This window comes from Rhipicephalus sanguineus, chromosome 1 (assembly GCF_013339695.2).
Source record: "Rhipicephalus sanguineus isolate Rsan-2018 chromosome 1, BIME_Rsan_1.4, whole genome shotgun sequence".
Taxonomy (NCBI): Eukaryota; Metazoa; Arthropoda; class Arachnida; order Ixodida; family Ixodidae; genus Rhipicephalus; species Rhipicephalus sanguineus.
In genome coordinates, this window is record NC_051176.1 from 277,469,512 (window position 1) to 277,484,992 (window position 15,481).

The 15,481-nt window shown below is 43.2% G+C and overlaps 1 protein-coding gene across 1 annotated transcript in view; it reads left to right on the forward strand.

The window, feature by feature from the left end:
• Positions 1-15,481, forward strand: part of LOC119379038 (titin) — a 294,770-nt gene that overhangs the window by 25,413 nt on the left and 253,876 nt on the right. Inside the window, exons 10-19 of the mRNA XM_049412985.1 lie at positions 36-308; positions 374-490; positions 559-684; positions 953-1,078; positions 1,927-2,094; positions 2,165-2,260; positions 3,927-4,151; positions 8,069-8,218; positions 10,686-10,799; positions 12,815-13,010. Of these exons, the coding sequence (XP_049268942.1) occupies positions 36-308; positions 374-490; positions 559-684; positions 953-1,078; positions 1,927-2,094; positions 2,165-2,260; positions 3,927-4,151; positions 8,069-8,218; positions 10,686-10,799; positions 12,815-13,010 (1,591 nt within the window). The remainder of the gene's footprint in view (positions 1-35; positions 309-373; positions 491-558; positions 685-952; positions 1,079-1,926; positions 2,095-2,164; positions 2,261-3,926; positions 4,152-8,068; positions 8,219-10,685; positions 10,800-12,814; positions 13,011-15,481) is intronic.

A 15,481-nucleotide genomic window follows, 5' to 3' on the forward strand; every position in this document is an offset into this window, starting at 1 on the left:
GTGTGCTGAGTAGGAACTTAATGTCTTTTGCGCAGCTCTACAAGTGGTGCATTGAAGTCGTGCAGACGTTCCTGGAACGTAACAGCCGGCTTGACACTGGAGCGGCAGCTGCTCACGACTTCCTGCAAAGACACCAGAAGATGCTGAACGAGCTGCAAGCCAGGGAGCCCCAGATGACAATTTTGCTAGCGCAGGACGACTCGAGGTCTAAGGAGCTTCTTCAGCTGTGGCAGCATCTGCGTAGCCTCTTGGAGCAACGCATTCGAATCGCCCAACGATACCTGAGCTGCTGCAAACTGTCTACTCAGGTAGAGAACAAACATATATAGGCATAAAGAAACCCCTCGATCACCTTGCTGTGGCATTTTTCCAGTTGATGGAAGATTTAAAGACAATAAGTGACGCCGGACCTGAACGCCAAGCTTCGATCAACGAAAATTTCATGCAGTTTGATCACAACGCAAACAATTTTCTGCACGATGCCCAAAGAGTGAGTGATGTCAAAGTGCATTTTTAAATTACGACTAACCAAGCCATTCCCATATCTTTTGTTACAAGATTCAGGACACGTGCTTAGATGTCACAAAAGCCGTACGCCACATCCAAGAAACACTGGACCAGTGCCATCAGCTGAAGAACAATCCTGGCAGCAACACAGAGCAACTGATCAAGGACGCTCAAAAAGTAAGAACCACTCCAATAGACTTAAACCTAAGCTCTTTTAGCGGATACTTCATAATGAACTAAATATGAAATGAATGATTAATTGCTACTTTTTTCTCGCACTTTATTGCTTTAACTTGGAAAAGAAGTTTATGCTTCTGCTTTTGTTTTAGCGTAGTTTGTATGTATGTGTCCCCCTATCTTCATGTGATGGTGTCCGTATCACGAGCTCGTTTGTGATTGTGTTGTTTAGCACTGCGTAACTGCGGGATGCATTTTTTTAATGCAGACTATGGAGTCAGCAGTAAAGATCGAGTCAGAGCTGTACCCTGCCATACCTCGGGAATTGAATCGCGCAGAAACCATCGCGCAGTATCTGGGAAGACATCTGGACACGCTGATGCCTCTTGTCAGGGTACGTGTGAGTCATTTTTTGCGGCGATACTCGCGCGTCGATCAAACATTAACCAAGCACAACCTTTATTTCAGCAAAGTTGTTTATCTCCATCTTGTGTCGATAAAGGTGCTTCGATTAAAGAATGAAATTTCCGGTAACTATATTTTGTAAAATTCATCCCACGACCCCCGAATGTAGTCTGAGCTTTGGATGAAACAAACAATTAAAATGAACATTACAGAACACTTTAAAAATGCTGGAATATTGTCACGAATAGTTATTGGAGTGAAGCTTGAAACTTTATCCATGTAAAGAACAATAAAATTTTTTGTGCGTCGATATAATTTAACGATTCGATTTCAAGTCACTTCCTTATTGAGCTTAGTCCGTAGATAGAGCGTCGCACCGTTTGTGTAGTCTCTAATACTGTTCATAAGTGAGCGGTGGAAGATAAGAAAAGAACAAAACCAACTAAAAGGGATAGTTTCAACACAAAAGCCTTAAAGTAGCCTCCTTTTTCAACAATATGACAGCAAATGTTGTTTCGACACATGCAAAAGCAAAAAAAAAAATTAACAGAAATAACCTCGAGCTGTTCAGTAACTGGCAAGGAAATAAGGAATGCACTTAAAACTGTAAAAACGAGGTCCAAATATTCACGAATCTCCCCTTTTACAATTGAGGTGCTAGAAATTCTAAACATGCTATTGTCTGCACAGATATGACGAACACCGACAAGAACTATGAAGCGATCTTAACTAGAAGAACTAAGAGATATACTATAGTGGCTGTATTACGTAACAATTTTAAAATTCAGATTTTTTTTTTCGTTTTTAAACGTGCAAAGTACTTCGCTTACTTTCCAGACGATCCAGTCGGAGCTGGATGCGAGGATCGAAGCGACGTCTACACTTCAGAGGAAGGAGCACCTTGCCCAACAACTGCGCTCAACTCAGCAGAGCTTCCAGAAAAACATTTCTCAGTACCAAGACTTGGTCAGGGCCATGATAAGCTTTTTTGACTACTTTTCACAGGTGAGAACAGTATCAACTCTTGTAAATACACGAGTCACGCTTTACTTACACGGTGGTCTGGCTATTTCAGCTGGAGAAGAAACTTCAAGAAACCCACGAACACGAAGCCGTACTGGCGGAGGCTAAGCAGCGAGCAGAAAACTTGGCATTGTTAGTCGACAAAACTGTAAGTTCTGCAGACGTTCTTTTAGGACATTAAGTCATGCGCACAGAAAAATAAGATGTTTAGTTAGATGCAGCGAGCTGAAAGCACTATGAGTTTGCCACTTAAACACGCGTTGGCCGTATGTAAAGCTGCGGTGACGCTTTCCGCTGTCTTAGAAATGTAAAACGCAGAGCCATCTAATGATGTGGATCGGAATAATCTTGGTTGGCTTTGTCTCTGAAAAGTTTTACGATTACTAGTTTTTTGGTGCGCGTTGTCGTACTGACTATACGTTTTGCCCATGTCGCGTTATCGCGAAAGTAGCTATTTGAGTGTTCACGTTTAATTTTTGTATATCTACATGGTGCTGTAACGCAACAATAAGTCATATGTTCGATTGATTGTTGCTCGAGCAGCAATCATACTTGATGGGCCGGAACTTATAAATTTTTTAAAGATTTGTTGACCATGGCGCACATTTTCTTTGAGATTTAAGGCTTCTTAATAAGGTACAGCCATTGTAGTAATTGTGAGCGCCAGGCAGTGATCTCACATATTTACTGTTACTTGTGCTTGAAGGTATTGGTTCAATCGCCCACGCGCTGTGATGTGCTGACTTTTTTGTTACCTCGGATGGTAGAGACCACATTTAAAGGTGCTGGGTTCGAATCCCGAACGAGGATAAATTTTTGTTCAACCGGCGGACCTTTCTAAAAAAACCAGTAGTAATAGTATTTTCCTTTGTATCTTCGTGCTACAGGCGGCTGGATGACAATTTTCCTCTTTCATGAACCTTCCTCTCCTTAGAGGGCTTGCGCAGAACTGATATGACATTCCATAAAGTGGTTTACAGAGAGCGCGGCATAGTATTTCAGTGCTTACCGGTACTCTGCACATTGCTGGCAGTGAATGTGCCGTTAATAATGCCCTTGAAGCACATGAATAAAGTCGAAAACACCTCGATTTCGTTGTGAAGAACTCATGAAGCGCGACACCTCAGAGTCGATACCAGTGCCCAAAGAAAACGAAATACATCAGAATTTAGGCACCGGCGCCCATATGCCATAGACCGAGACATGAAATTACAACTGTTACCGGGTTTTACTCGACGGGAGAAAACTTTGCTGAACGCCATCGACTACATAAGAGTTGTTTTTTATTCCTTTTTTAGGTGTGCCAATTCATTCCTACTTGGAATGGTGAACAGTGGAGTTTCAGCACATGCGACACAAAAGAAACCATGAAACAGCCCCCGTGTGAATGTCCGACGTACGGAGATGATAGGCTTTTCCTTAGGACAGCGCATAGAACTTTTGGATGACAAGCATTTTACAGAAGCGATCTTAGCACCATGGCCTCGTGCGTGTCCAACGTGTAATGCAACAAAACGGTTGCGGTGCTTACTGAGATGCACCAACCTATACGATCGCTCGCGAAGAACTGTACGACGAACGCTTCTTGCGTGCCTGTGTTTGGGCTAAGTATGAACTTCTGTGCTCCTCCTTATCTTTCTTTCCTTTTTCCCAGTGGAGGGTAGCAATTCGGACTCAGCCTCGTAGACCTCAGTGTCCTTCCATTACGACTTTTATCTCACTCACTTGTCTGTTCACGTATGTCAAGTGCCACATCGGCAATATTTATGCGTAGCCGCATTTATATTGTGACAACTGCTTGATGAACTGTCCAGGAACCGAGCGAGGCGGCAGTGCTGGACCGCGACAAAATTCACTCATTGGTGGACAACCAGGGCGCGCTGTTGGCGGCCAGCCTGCGCAAGTCGCACCAGGATTCGCAGATGAGCAAATTCAACGAGGAGCTTCACCTGATCAACCAGCAGGTGCGCGAGCTCACCGATTCGCTCAAGCGGGACTCTTCCAAGTGCCACGTCGTCGAGTTCCAGCAGCGCATACAGGTAATATTTCAAACGAAGCTTTCGTGACTCACAACTCTCGTTATGACGGGGCGTACACGGGCTTTTGAGCCTGAAAACATTCATACACAACAGCTTCACATGTGAGTTATAATGCCGCATATCATTCCGTATAGTTTTCACTTTAAATACGAAAACGTATTTTGATTTTGACTTCGTGCTGTAGTGGTGTACTGTGGCTTTTAAAACACAGCAGGCTATCTTGACCTTGTGTGATGGTTCAGATTTCAAACACGTTTTTTTTTTTATGATGACGCTGCCGCTCCACTGGTGGTAAGAACAGAACCAGTCCCCACAGATGGCAAACGTTCAACTTTCTATACTACGAGGAGTATTGAAAAAAAAAAAATTGTATACACTTATCTGCCTAATTCAGCTTTGCTATAACAGCTTGAATATGGCAGAAGAATAACAACTGACGAAGCAAAAAGGAAATACGTTTCTAACGTTGATTTCTTGAGCACTGTACCATGGAGTCAAGCGCTGTTTGTCTAGCAAATGAACACTGCTTGACAAATAGTTGACTTGACTTATAGTTTTTAGCCTTTTCTATATTGTTAAGTTTGATTTAGATTCATTCATATAGCCTCTATATTTTTTTATTTTTTTTAGCATCCTGGGCATTACAGCGAACTATACGAGCCTCTGTCTTGATATGGCGTCATATCTCAGAAAATGCAGTCCATTTTTTTTCTTTACCGTTTGTTATAGTCATTTTACTTCGCACACAATATGAGTTTGGAAAAACAATTCGTGCAAAATCATGCAATATCGGTATTCGCCACCTTTCGGTCTTTTTTATTATTACTTTTTCGTGCCTACCTCGAAAGTTGGTTTCTCCTGATAGCAGCAGTGTTTTACAGCGAGAGCACGCTTTAAAGGCACTTTTGACTAAGCGTTGGACTGAAACGTTAATTTCGGTTTTTGAAGACCGAAGTGCATTTAGACTCATAACGGGTATAAGCAAAACAGCGCAAAACAACTAAGGAAGAGTGGACACAGCACGTGTTATGTACAATCTTTCTTAGTCCTCCTTTATATTTCGCTGTTTTACTTATATTCGCTACGAATCCTTATCCACTTGCCCAGTTATCGATCTTATTCAGGGCATTTAGGCACCCTCAACTTAGCTTGCGACAAAATATAGTTTAGTCTAGCTTATACACCGTCGAAAACTTCGTGTCATGAAGGTAAATAATTGGGTGGACAAATCATATCTAAAGAGTTTGCACCGTGATTTAACTGTCGTCCGGTTGGGAAAGGTGCTAAAAATGCAGTGAGGGTGCGAACGGAGGTTGACGCTCATATTGAAAGGTTTTGTTAACGTGTGTCACCTTCTGTATACGTATGTGATAGATGGTAGAAATGGGTGCATAATTGACGCTTCATTAGAAAACGGAATAATAAAGAATGTGGGCGTTCGAGCAGCAGGCACAGCTGAAGACGAAAAAAAAACGGGAGAGGCGGGGGGGGGGGGGGGGATAGAGAACGATGCTTATTCTTCTTCTCATTATTATTATTATTATTATTATTATTATTATTATTATTATTATTATTATTATTATTATTATTATATTATTATTATTATTATTATTATAATACTTTGTCAATTCTGTGCCTTTATGCAAGGTTTATGAAATCAGTGATCTTGGTGTTGTTGTTGACAGCGCGTTAAACTTTTCTTCTCACGTTAAGCGTGCTGCTATGCGGGGCCTTCGTTCTCTCGGATGTGTTTGTAGAATATCTCGAGAATTCAGGTCTCCCATGGCCCTACACAAATTGTACACGGCAATATGTCTTCCGCAACTTGAGTATGCGTCCGTGATATGGAATGGCATTGCTCAATCCAGCGGTAACACCATTGAACGAGTCCAGAAAAAATTCCTCAGCATATATAACCATCGCTTTGCTAAAAATGACTCTGGATCTCGTTCAAATACTGCTGAGTCATTATCACTGCCATCACTTCACTGCCGACGAAATCGTTCTGATCTCTTATTTCTCTACAAGCTAGTCCACGGTTTCATATCCTGCCCTGTACTTCTCAATTGTGTTAATTTTCGAATTCCGCGTAAGTTAACCAGAGAGAACAGACCGTTTCATGTACCCGCCTGCTTCTTCCAACACTCTACCGTTCACAGAATACAAAGTCTTTATAATATTAATTTTCTTGATCTTGACGTTTTTCATAGTCCACAATCACTGTTTTTATCCGAGCTTTGCACTGTTTTGACATAGTATGGCACAGTGTACAAAGTCTTCCCTTCTCCGTCTTTCCGCATAGTTGTATGTGTGCAATCTAATTTTTTATTCCCCTTCAATATTTCTCATATTGTCTTATTTTACTCCTCCCCTTTAGTGTTCATTTCTCTTTGTCTACGTGTTTTTGCTCTTTTTATTTCTGAAGACTGTCTGTATTGTATTGTTTATTTTTATTGATTTTATTTTTGCGTGCGCCTGCACAAAGACCTCACGATTGTTCCTGGGCACGTTAAATAAATGATTGATTGATTGATTGATTGATTGATTATTATAGTGGCAGTAGTTCTTGTTTGATATGTAAAACACGTATGTATACAGTGCGTCCCGACTATCGCGCAGCACGATTTAAAAAAGAGGAAAGTTGTTACGCGGAGCAAACCTGGTACATATTGTTCCCAGTACACTGGAGTAGCCACTACTAATGAAGTTTAATTAATTAGGTATAATTAACCTTGTAACGCGACAAGTACTCAACTAATTATCAAAATGTCAATGAGGCATTTTAGGCATGTTCTAATGATATATAACTGAGCTATTTTCAACAACTTATTAATTTAGTGCTTATTTTTTTCCGGCTGAAAAAGAAAGCCCGCGATATATAAAAAATAACACGTGACTACGCTGCCGCCCGCAAAAGAAAGCAGCGCCCTCAAATAGGCTCACTGCAAGCGACCGCTTTGCCTGTTGTCGGTTGCCAGAGTCAACATACCGCACTTTGGCAAGGGTACAGGACGAGCGCCAGCAACATGCGTCGTAATTTTGCAGGGTTTTCTCCCGCTCGATTGTACGCCACTATCATTATCCATATCTCACGGCCGACAGTTTTTATTGATAATGCAGCGAGAACACTGTCCTGATTACGGCTGACTCTGTAAGACCAACGCGGTGCGTTTCTTCGGCTGGGGAGTGGCAGATAGGGTGATCCGTACTTCTTTCTTGATTTGCTGTCTCACAGTGAACCTGTTTGAGGGCTCTGTCCCCTCATGCGCGCTGCAATCTAGTCATGTGTCACTTTTCAGATTTCGCGGGCTTTCTTTATCAGAAAGAAAAAATGAGCACGCAGTCAGCACGTTGTTGAAAATTGCGCACTTAGATGTCATTTGAACATGCCTACATATGTACTCATCAACATTTTGATAATTGGCTGAATACTTGAAGAGTTACAAATATAATTATGACTTATTATTTAAACCTCACTAACAAAAATTAGTTGTGACTACTCCAGTGTACTGGGAACAATATGTACCAGATTTGCTTCGCGTAACGCCGTTCCTCTTTTGTGAAATCACGCTGCGTGATAGTTGGGACGCCCTGTATGAAGCACAAAGAGTGAAATAAGGTAGGAATGGCGTCCATACTTCAGAAGATGTGACTGTAAAACACCTAGCTTGTGGTCAAAGTCATCCGCGATCAACTGTTCGCTCATGTGGGACCATCTAGTGCCAGTATTATATAAATTTCTTTCCTATCGTCCTTCACTGAAGGTTGTAGCAATAACATATGTGGCGCACTGCTCCGATCAGTGAGGAAGCACGAAAGAATTATAAATAGAATAGAATCATCGAGGCCCAGCATACCTGAAAGTTATTGTGGTGGTACAACTCTGATTTGTCTTTTGTGTGTGTGTTTGTTTGCAGTCCCTGGAACGAAGAATTGAGGTGCTCAGTACGTCCTCGCGTCTGCAGACCGACAGCGCGCGAATGGAACTCGAAGAACTCACGTCTCGATGGAGAAATTTCCACAAGGAAGCCATGGCAGTGCCCCCACCGCAGCCTATCGAAAGGAAGGTCTGTCTCTTTTGTTTGCTGGTTCGTGTTTAGAGGATAAAACAGGAACGTCATAGAAAACGCAGAAGACGTTCTTGCAATAAGTAACTGGCGTTGGCTACCGCAAAAACAAGAAAAGAGAAGATTACATTCACTGACTGCAAATTGAACTTATACATTTATGTACAGTGCGGTCCACTGTTGGAACACGCGATCGCGTGGCCGGCAGCCCGCGTGGCGCAAACTGGCGTCGAGATTTGTAAACGCGGCGCACGCGCATAAAGGCGTAAAGGTGGCGTTTGCCGCTGTTCGTCTGCTATTTTCCGCCCCTGCGCTTGGCGAGCGCTGGACAGCGCTTCCGTTTTTCAGCGGTGCAATTCATGTAGCTGCCACTCTACCTGGGCCTTGTCGGGTAATCAGCAGGCAGAAAAAAAAAAGGTGTTGCTTGTTTGTTGCTCAGGTTTCTCGTCAGTTTTGATGCGATGCGATTCGCGGCCCCAGCGGCCGAATTTCGACTGGGGACCCAGCTGTGGAATTCTGTGAAAGTGATAACGAGGCCTGTCACTTGCGTAACCTAGCGTAAGTGCTCATTATGAGGGACATTGCGCAAAAAAAAGCAACGTCGACAAAGGGAGAACAGAACAGCACAAGCACATGTGCTTGTGCTGTTCTGTTCTCCCTTTGTCAACGTTGTTTTTTTTTTTGCGCAGTTTCCCTCATAATGAATTACCAACTATACCAACAGTCTATTCTTGTAAGTGCTCACCGATAAGTTAGTCGTAAGCTTTCAACATGCTGCTCGCACCAGCCGGCCACTTTTTATAACAGACAAGGGAATTTTTGCCCGATGAAGAGATCATAGCAAGCTTGTCCTTCCAACCGTAGAAATATAGAACTTCCCTAGCGCGCGCCGAGCGCTGGGGCGAAGAAGTAGCAGACGACGTGAGACACGAACCACCTTTGTGATACTATGCGCATGCTTCGCGTTTCCAAATCTCGCCAGCAGTTAGCGCTCCGCGGACCGCCGGCCGCGCGCCTGCGTGTTCCCTCTAAGAGTGGAACGTACTGTACGTTAATGTGTAAAAAGAGAATGTTCTGTAAGAATGCCATGCAGATTTCTTTTTTATTCCATATTCAAGGATAACTTTCCAACAGTGATTGGAATGAGGCTAGGAAAGGAATTGGAATGAGAGTGAGAAGATACTGTCAAATTTCTTAAAAAGTAAATTAGGACTGTGCAGTCTGTTCCTCGTGTAGGTATTTTTGTTTTTGAAGCAAAGGCTTTATTGCTTATCCACCCGATTTTGACGTGACTGATGGGTCATTCAATACCTAAGCAATACAATATGTATCTGTGGATACCATAGGTCGGCAAAAAATCTGGAGCTCACTCAGACTCACTCGTGAAATATATTGTGCCCTTAGGGCTCACTCGAACTCAGACTAACAAAACTTTTGCTTCACCGGACTAACTCGGACGCAGAATCACTAAAATATGTCTCAACTGGACTCATTCTCACCAAAATATTACTAGCCCGGACTTACACAGACCCGCACTCACGGCTCGATCTGAGTCTGAGTGACTCTGAGTGAGTCGACTCATGAGTCCGTTAGCGTATAATTAGCTTTTTTGACCATGGTGTCAATGCTCGTTAACACCAAGATATCGCATAATAGGTGCTCTACTTGGCGCCATTTGATCTCATACTTTCAAATACTTGTTATCGTGGTTGCAATCTAGTAAGAACATTTTTCTTGAAAAAGATGACTCACAGGAGATATTTTTATCAAGAACTTCCCGTGGAAGAGCTTGCGAGGGGAGGTCAAGGCACTACGCCCCCCCCCCCCCCTCTCCTTAACTCACCTCTCTGATCGATAAATATGGAGATCGCGTATGAATGCTAGTGCGTTGAAGTATGTGTGAGCAGACGTGAGTATAAATACGAGCCGACATAAGGCTGATAGTAATGCTCAAGTTGAGTAGATAGGAGTGGATACATTTAAGAAACTTATATGTGCGCCGAAATCCATTCGGTATGCGTTAATAAATATCTGGCTGTTCTCGGTTAAGCCTGCAGGTGAGTATGTGCCATTGTGACGCAAGAGCTGCAGAAACCTTAAATGTTGCTTGATACGTGTCGTAGTTTCCTGTGCATACACCTTCAATCACCATTCTTTCCTCGACACCGAATCATGCATTACCTTCGAACTCGTGTCATCGCTGCGTACATTTATGTGTACATTCATTTAATTTGTAGCTCGCATCTCGGCATAGCGTGTGAGTTATGTAGTGCATAAACATAAAAAAAATGCATTAGAATGAAGTTTCCATCTTTGTGGCGCATCACACGCAATTTGGCGCTGTATAGGATGAAAGTAAGTAAAACTCCACGCGTCGCTTTTGGTTGTAATGTATTTAAATTATTTCTTCGCATAAATATGTGCATTGGATCTTCATATATATTTCGCCTTGTTTTTCTGCACGCAGGAAGTGAAAGAAGTGTGCGGACCATCGTTCGTGGTTCCCCTGGATGACGTTGAAGTGCAAGAAGGTGCAAAGTGCAGCCTCGTGTGTGTACTTGCCGGGCATCCACCTCCGACGGTAATTCATGCAGTGGAACTTGACATTATTGCATGAGTTTCGTCATTATGCTATAGAAAGAGTACAGTTAAGCGTGTTGAGATAGTTTTGTTGAGAGTTGTCTAAATTACCGTGAAACTGCATCGAAATAATTCGATGGAAACTGGAACTACGAAAACGCGATTTTGTGTGAACAGGGTCTACTTAACTGAAAAATAGCGTTACGTATAGGGGGAAAAAAATGTCAGGCGTATGAAAGGCTTTGTTCAAGCGACACGAAAACAGGAAGAAAGAAAAAAACAAGATACAATCTTTCAAGAGCTCACATTTGCAAAGTTTACTACGATTCAGAAAACTAATATAAAAATGAAGGGAGACGTGATTCAAAACGCTTTACAATTTACACCATTTATATAAGCATGGCTTTTTGTCGATGAGATCAGCACATGACCTGGGGCATTTATGACAGCTTGTTAAGAAATCATTCAACGCGTTATTAAGGGCGTTTTCTCACACGTCCCAAATCACCGTCGCCATCTCTCTGGCAAATTTGTTGCATTTCAGCAGAAAGTTAGATTCTCTGTCCAAGCCAAGTCTCGCCTGTGCGATGCGCAAACGATAACTTGTAATCCTGCTTGTTGGCTAAAGTTTTCCTCCCGCTTTGGTCAGCTTTTATTGTTAAATAAGCACTCTTGATTGCAGCTGCTCTTTCTTTTTCCTTTTGTACGGAATTTGTTTTGCTTCTGTCAGAAAATTAACGAGAACTAAAAGACATTAATATTGTGTCTAACTAAGAAACGAGCCCTTAAAAGTCATTGTCTTTCCTTCATTCTGTCAGAAAAGTTTCATCTGTGAAGTGCATGGTCTTCAGCGAAAGCTTTTTCAGTGCTACTTCTTTCCCGTTTCTTCCTTGGGGTAACCGTGAAGCCCAGAGTGCATGTTTAACATCCTAGAAACTACAATCATATGTCATCATCATCATAATAAATAACACCAGCGACAACAGCGATGTCGCGTGACTTCTGTTCAGAAACAGCCAACTCTAGCGTTGCCCATTTGCTAGAAAATCATCCCATATACTCCTCTGCCGTATTCGAAGCTGTTTGCAGTTCCACTTCCTTTTGATGCCTGTTGAGTACAGTGATTCTCAGCACCTACTGCTAAGCAGCAAAACTGACCCCAGCATTGGTAAGGTCCAGGCATTCTGCACTTGAAGTAAAATTCCCAGAAATAATTTGCATGAAAACTTCATTCGCGCTCGTCCTAAAACAAACGGACAACAGACAAGCTAGACTATTATGTAAACTGAAAACCTCACGAGAAGTTTTCCCTATTGTGTTTTAAATGCATCTCCTTCAGCCTCAACAAAAAGCTGCTTGTGAAAACAAAAAGAACTTCAGCGACAGAAAGGCTGATAGCATTTAATGCATTAACATGTCTTAAATTAAGGGGAAGCACTCCCGTCGCTATAAATCCCAGGTTAGAAGGTAGAAGGGATATATATATATATATATATATATATATATATATATATATATATATATATATATATATATATATATATATATATATATATATTCTTTTAGCATTTACGATTGTAGCTCTTCTGAAACATTTTTTCGATACGCGTTTGCATTCGGAGGGCGTGTCTCTTCACCCGCTGCTCATTTCAGCACATGGAGCATGCGCTTCAGTCTCCAGTTTACATTCAAATCGTCACCGACTTTATAAGTGACGATTTGAATGTAAGCTATAATGATAAGGTTACTTTATAAGTGACATTATCTTACCCATTGTTCGGCTCAGCTATGAATGGATCTTGTTTTGTTTGATGAATTCTCACGCGTATTGCAATTTTGTTTTGTTCGTTCTTAGAAAACAGCGGTAGTTGTTTCTTTGTTAGTTCGCTCTTGCTCACCTGCGTCCATTTACTTTTGTTTTCTTTTTTTCACGTCCTTTGTTTGCTTACATCACGTTAGCTGGAAGTAATACGATCGTCGGCATAACGCTTGCTTTCGGCCTCTCCTCTGTTCCAGGTTCAGTGGTACAAGGATGGCGTCTCCATTCGGGGCAACTCAGATTACGTCACGACAAGCCAGCCACTCGAGGACGGCACGACAGAACAAAAGCTGACCATAGAGGAAACCCTCGCCGATGACTCAGCCAAGTTTTGCTGCAAGGCTATAAACGCTGCGGGTTTGGCCGAAACGTCGTGCCGCCTGAGCGTCCGAGGTATGACGCTGTCACCGTGGCAAATCCTGCGCATCCTACTTATACGAGCTCTTGTTTCCAATTGGAACATGTTTGTCGCGGTCACGTTCGTTGTAGGACCACATTTCTTGGTGAATACTAGTACTTGCCGAAGGCCATGATAGCCACGCTGACCGACCAGCGACAGTTATAAGCATAGGCGTGCGCAGGGTTCTCCATTAGAGGGGGCCAAGTTTCACCTTATACCCCCCCCCCTCCCCTCCGCTGGTCGAGTCCGAAGGAAAACGAGCTCCGCAATGGATGCAAAAATGAAAATGAAGCTATGACGTGCTTCTCACAAAGGCCCGCCATTGGCCCCAGGCTTTCCGGGGTAAAGGTGGCAAGTAAACAGCTATGGGAATGCAACATCAGGGGTCGCTTGGTCGCCATTATCATCAACAATACGCGTAGCCGTAACCCTTCGCATTAAAAAATGACGTGAAAGCCACTCTTTAAATGATTAGGAGGAGGGGGGGGGGCAGACCCCTACCCCTACCCCTACCCCCCTCCCCTTCCCTTCCCTCCGTACGAACGCCTACGGTCGTGAGTGCACCCATTCGGAGTGAAGAGCCAAGAAATTCACTCCGGCAGTAACTCGATACCATGGTGCCTCTGGCGCTTCGAACTTTAGACTCTGTACGTTGCACAAAATTGCTTGGAGCTGAATGATAGGACCGAGTGTCGCAGAGTTCATATCTTGTATGAAGCAAACTAATCGGCGGAATGAGTGCGCCCTCGATTTGGCGTGGAAACAACGGCGCCTCTCTTGCATGACTTTAAACAATATTTTTTTATTGAAAGGAAACGCCGCACATATGCAAAAACATCCGCGCGTGGTCATGCAAAGCATACATCATTTTAAAAATTCAAGTGCTTTTTCCTACAAAGGGTATTGAGACACAAAAAATCGCGTGCCCTCCGCTTCAGTGATATTTCTAATTAGCTTATTTTCGTGTTTTCCGGCAGCTATGTAATACTCTATAAAAATAAACGGAATCCCCACGCTTTGCAATGAAGGCCCACAAATTCGCCATTTTTCGTGTCAACGTTGTTATGATGCTCTCAGAGTCAATAGTTGGCGAACATAGCCGTTTGGACTTTATAGGCCCGGCCACATAACAATAACATGCAATATATTATGTTCTCGCCACAAATAACAAACTTACGACGAATTTCTCTGGGTGACGTAAATCTTAGCGACATCGTTGTCTCATGGCTCTCAGGTTCATAAAATTTTAATATCGAATGCATTTTGAAAGAGTCTACATGAAAGGCTTATTGTGCTGCGCCAAGCCAGTGGCATCGTTGAATGTAATCCAGTGACAAGCAGTGCATGTATTTTGGTCCACATTAATAAAAATGCACTGCTCTAAAACTGTTCTTCAGAACATGTGCCAATCAATCATCATTAGCGTTGGCGGTCGGCCAGTGGCAAATACCTCTTTCAAACGAAGAAAAGCTTTCTTAATTAAGTCCCAGGGCCGAACTCAGCAACCAACTCATGGAGGTCAAATGCACAATGCCTTTCGTTCGTAAGTTTGGTTTGTCATTGGCCAGTCGCCTTCTCTAAACTTACGTACGTACAGTATCCCGGTTCTTTGACACTACCGTACAAGCGTCGACTGACCGGTCTAGCAACGCCTTCTAGCACCGCGAAGCGACGAGATCAGCAAGAGCAGCGCGTGCGCACCAAACTGACTTGTATCGCACGTTTTGTGTGCTAGGCTCTTCCCGCACGTATGACACCACCCCTCGCGATTAACTTAGTGGAAAGCTTCCCAGCTCATCGGAGACAGCGACTGTGAGTGCAGCCGGACGCGTCCTTTTAACGCGATAGAGTTAAAGAGCTCGTTTCGCAGAAATTCAGCGTCGGCGTCGTTGGCTGTGAGCGGAAAATCGGCGTTGTCCGTGAGCGAAAATTCGAGATAGATGCAAATGACTAAGTAATGAAAAATCTTCGGTCCGAGTGTGAATCGAACTGAGGCCTTCTGCGTGGCAAGCAGGTGTCCTACCACCTACCCAGCCAGTGCTTCAAACTGCTTCAAAAAAAAAAAAAAACGCTATAGGAATATCACGTAGTGGGAGGAGTCTCCTTAACGCATGTAGTATTGCGTGGCAGAATCGTAGAATCGCACCAGGTGTCAAAACATATGAATTGCACAACGAATGGGCTGTTTTAGAGTTGCCCACCCATTACAACGTGCGCAGCTGCGCAAGAGTGCGCGTGGCACCTTACGGACGCGTAGTGGGTACTTCGCCGATTTGCAAAAGGAAGAATTATGGCGTAGTGGCCACTTCGTAACTGTACTTGCATGTAGGCATTCTAGGATAGTTTGAAACGGCCAATGTTACGCGCGCAAACGTTCCTTTCCTTGCGAAACGGTTGGAGGCAAGGCGCACGGGGCCCGATTAAGTTATCGCGCTCTACTCTTGAAGGCGAAGCTCAAGCGTCC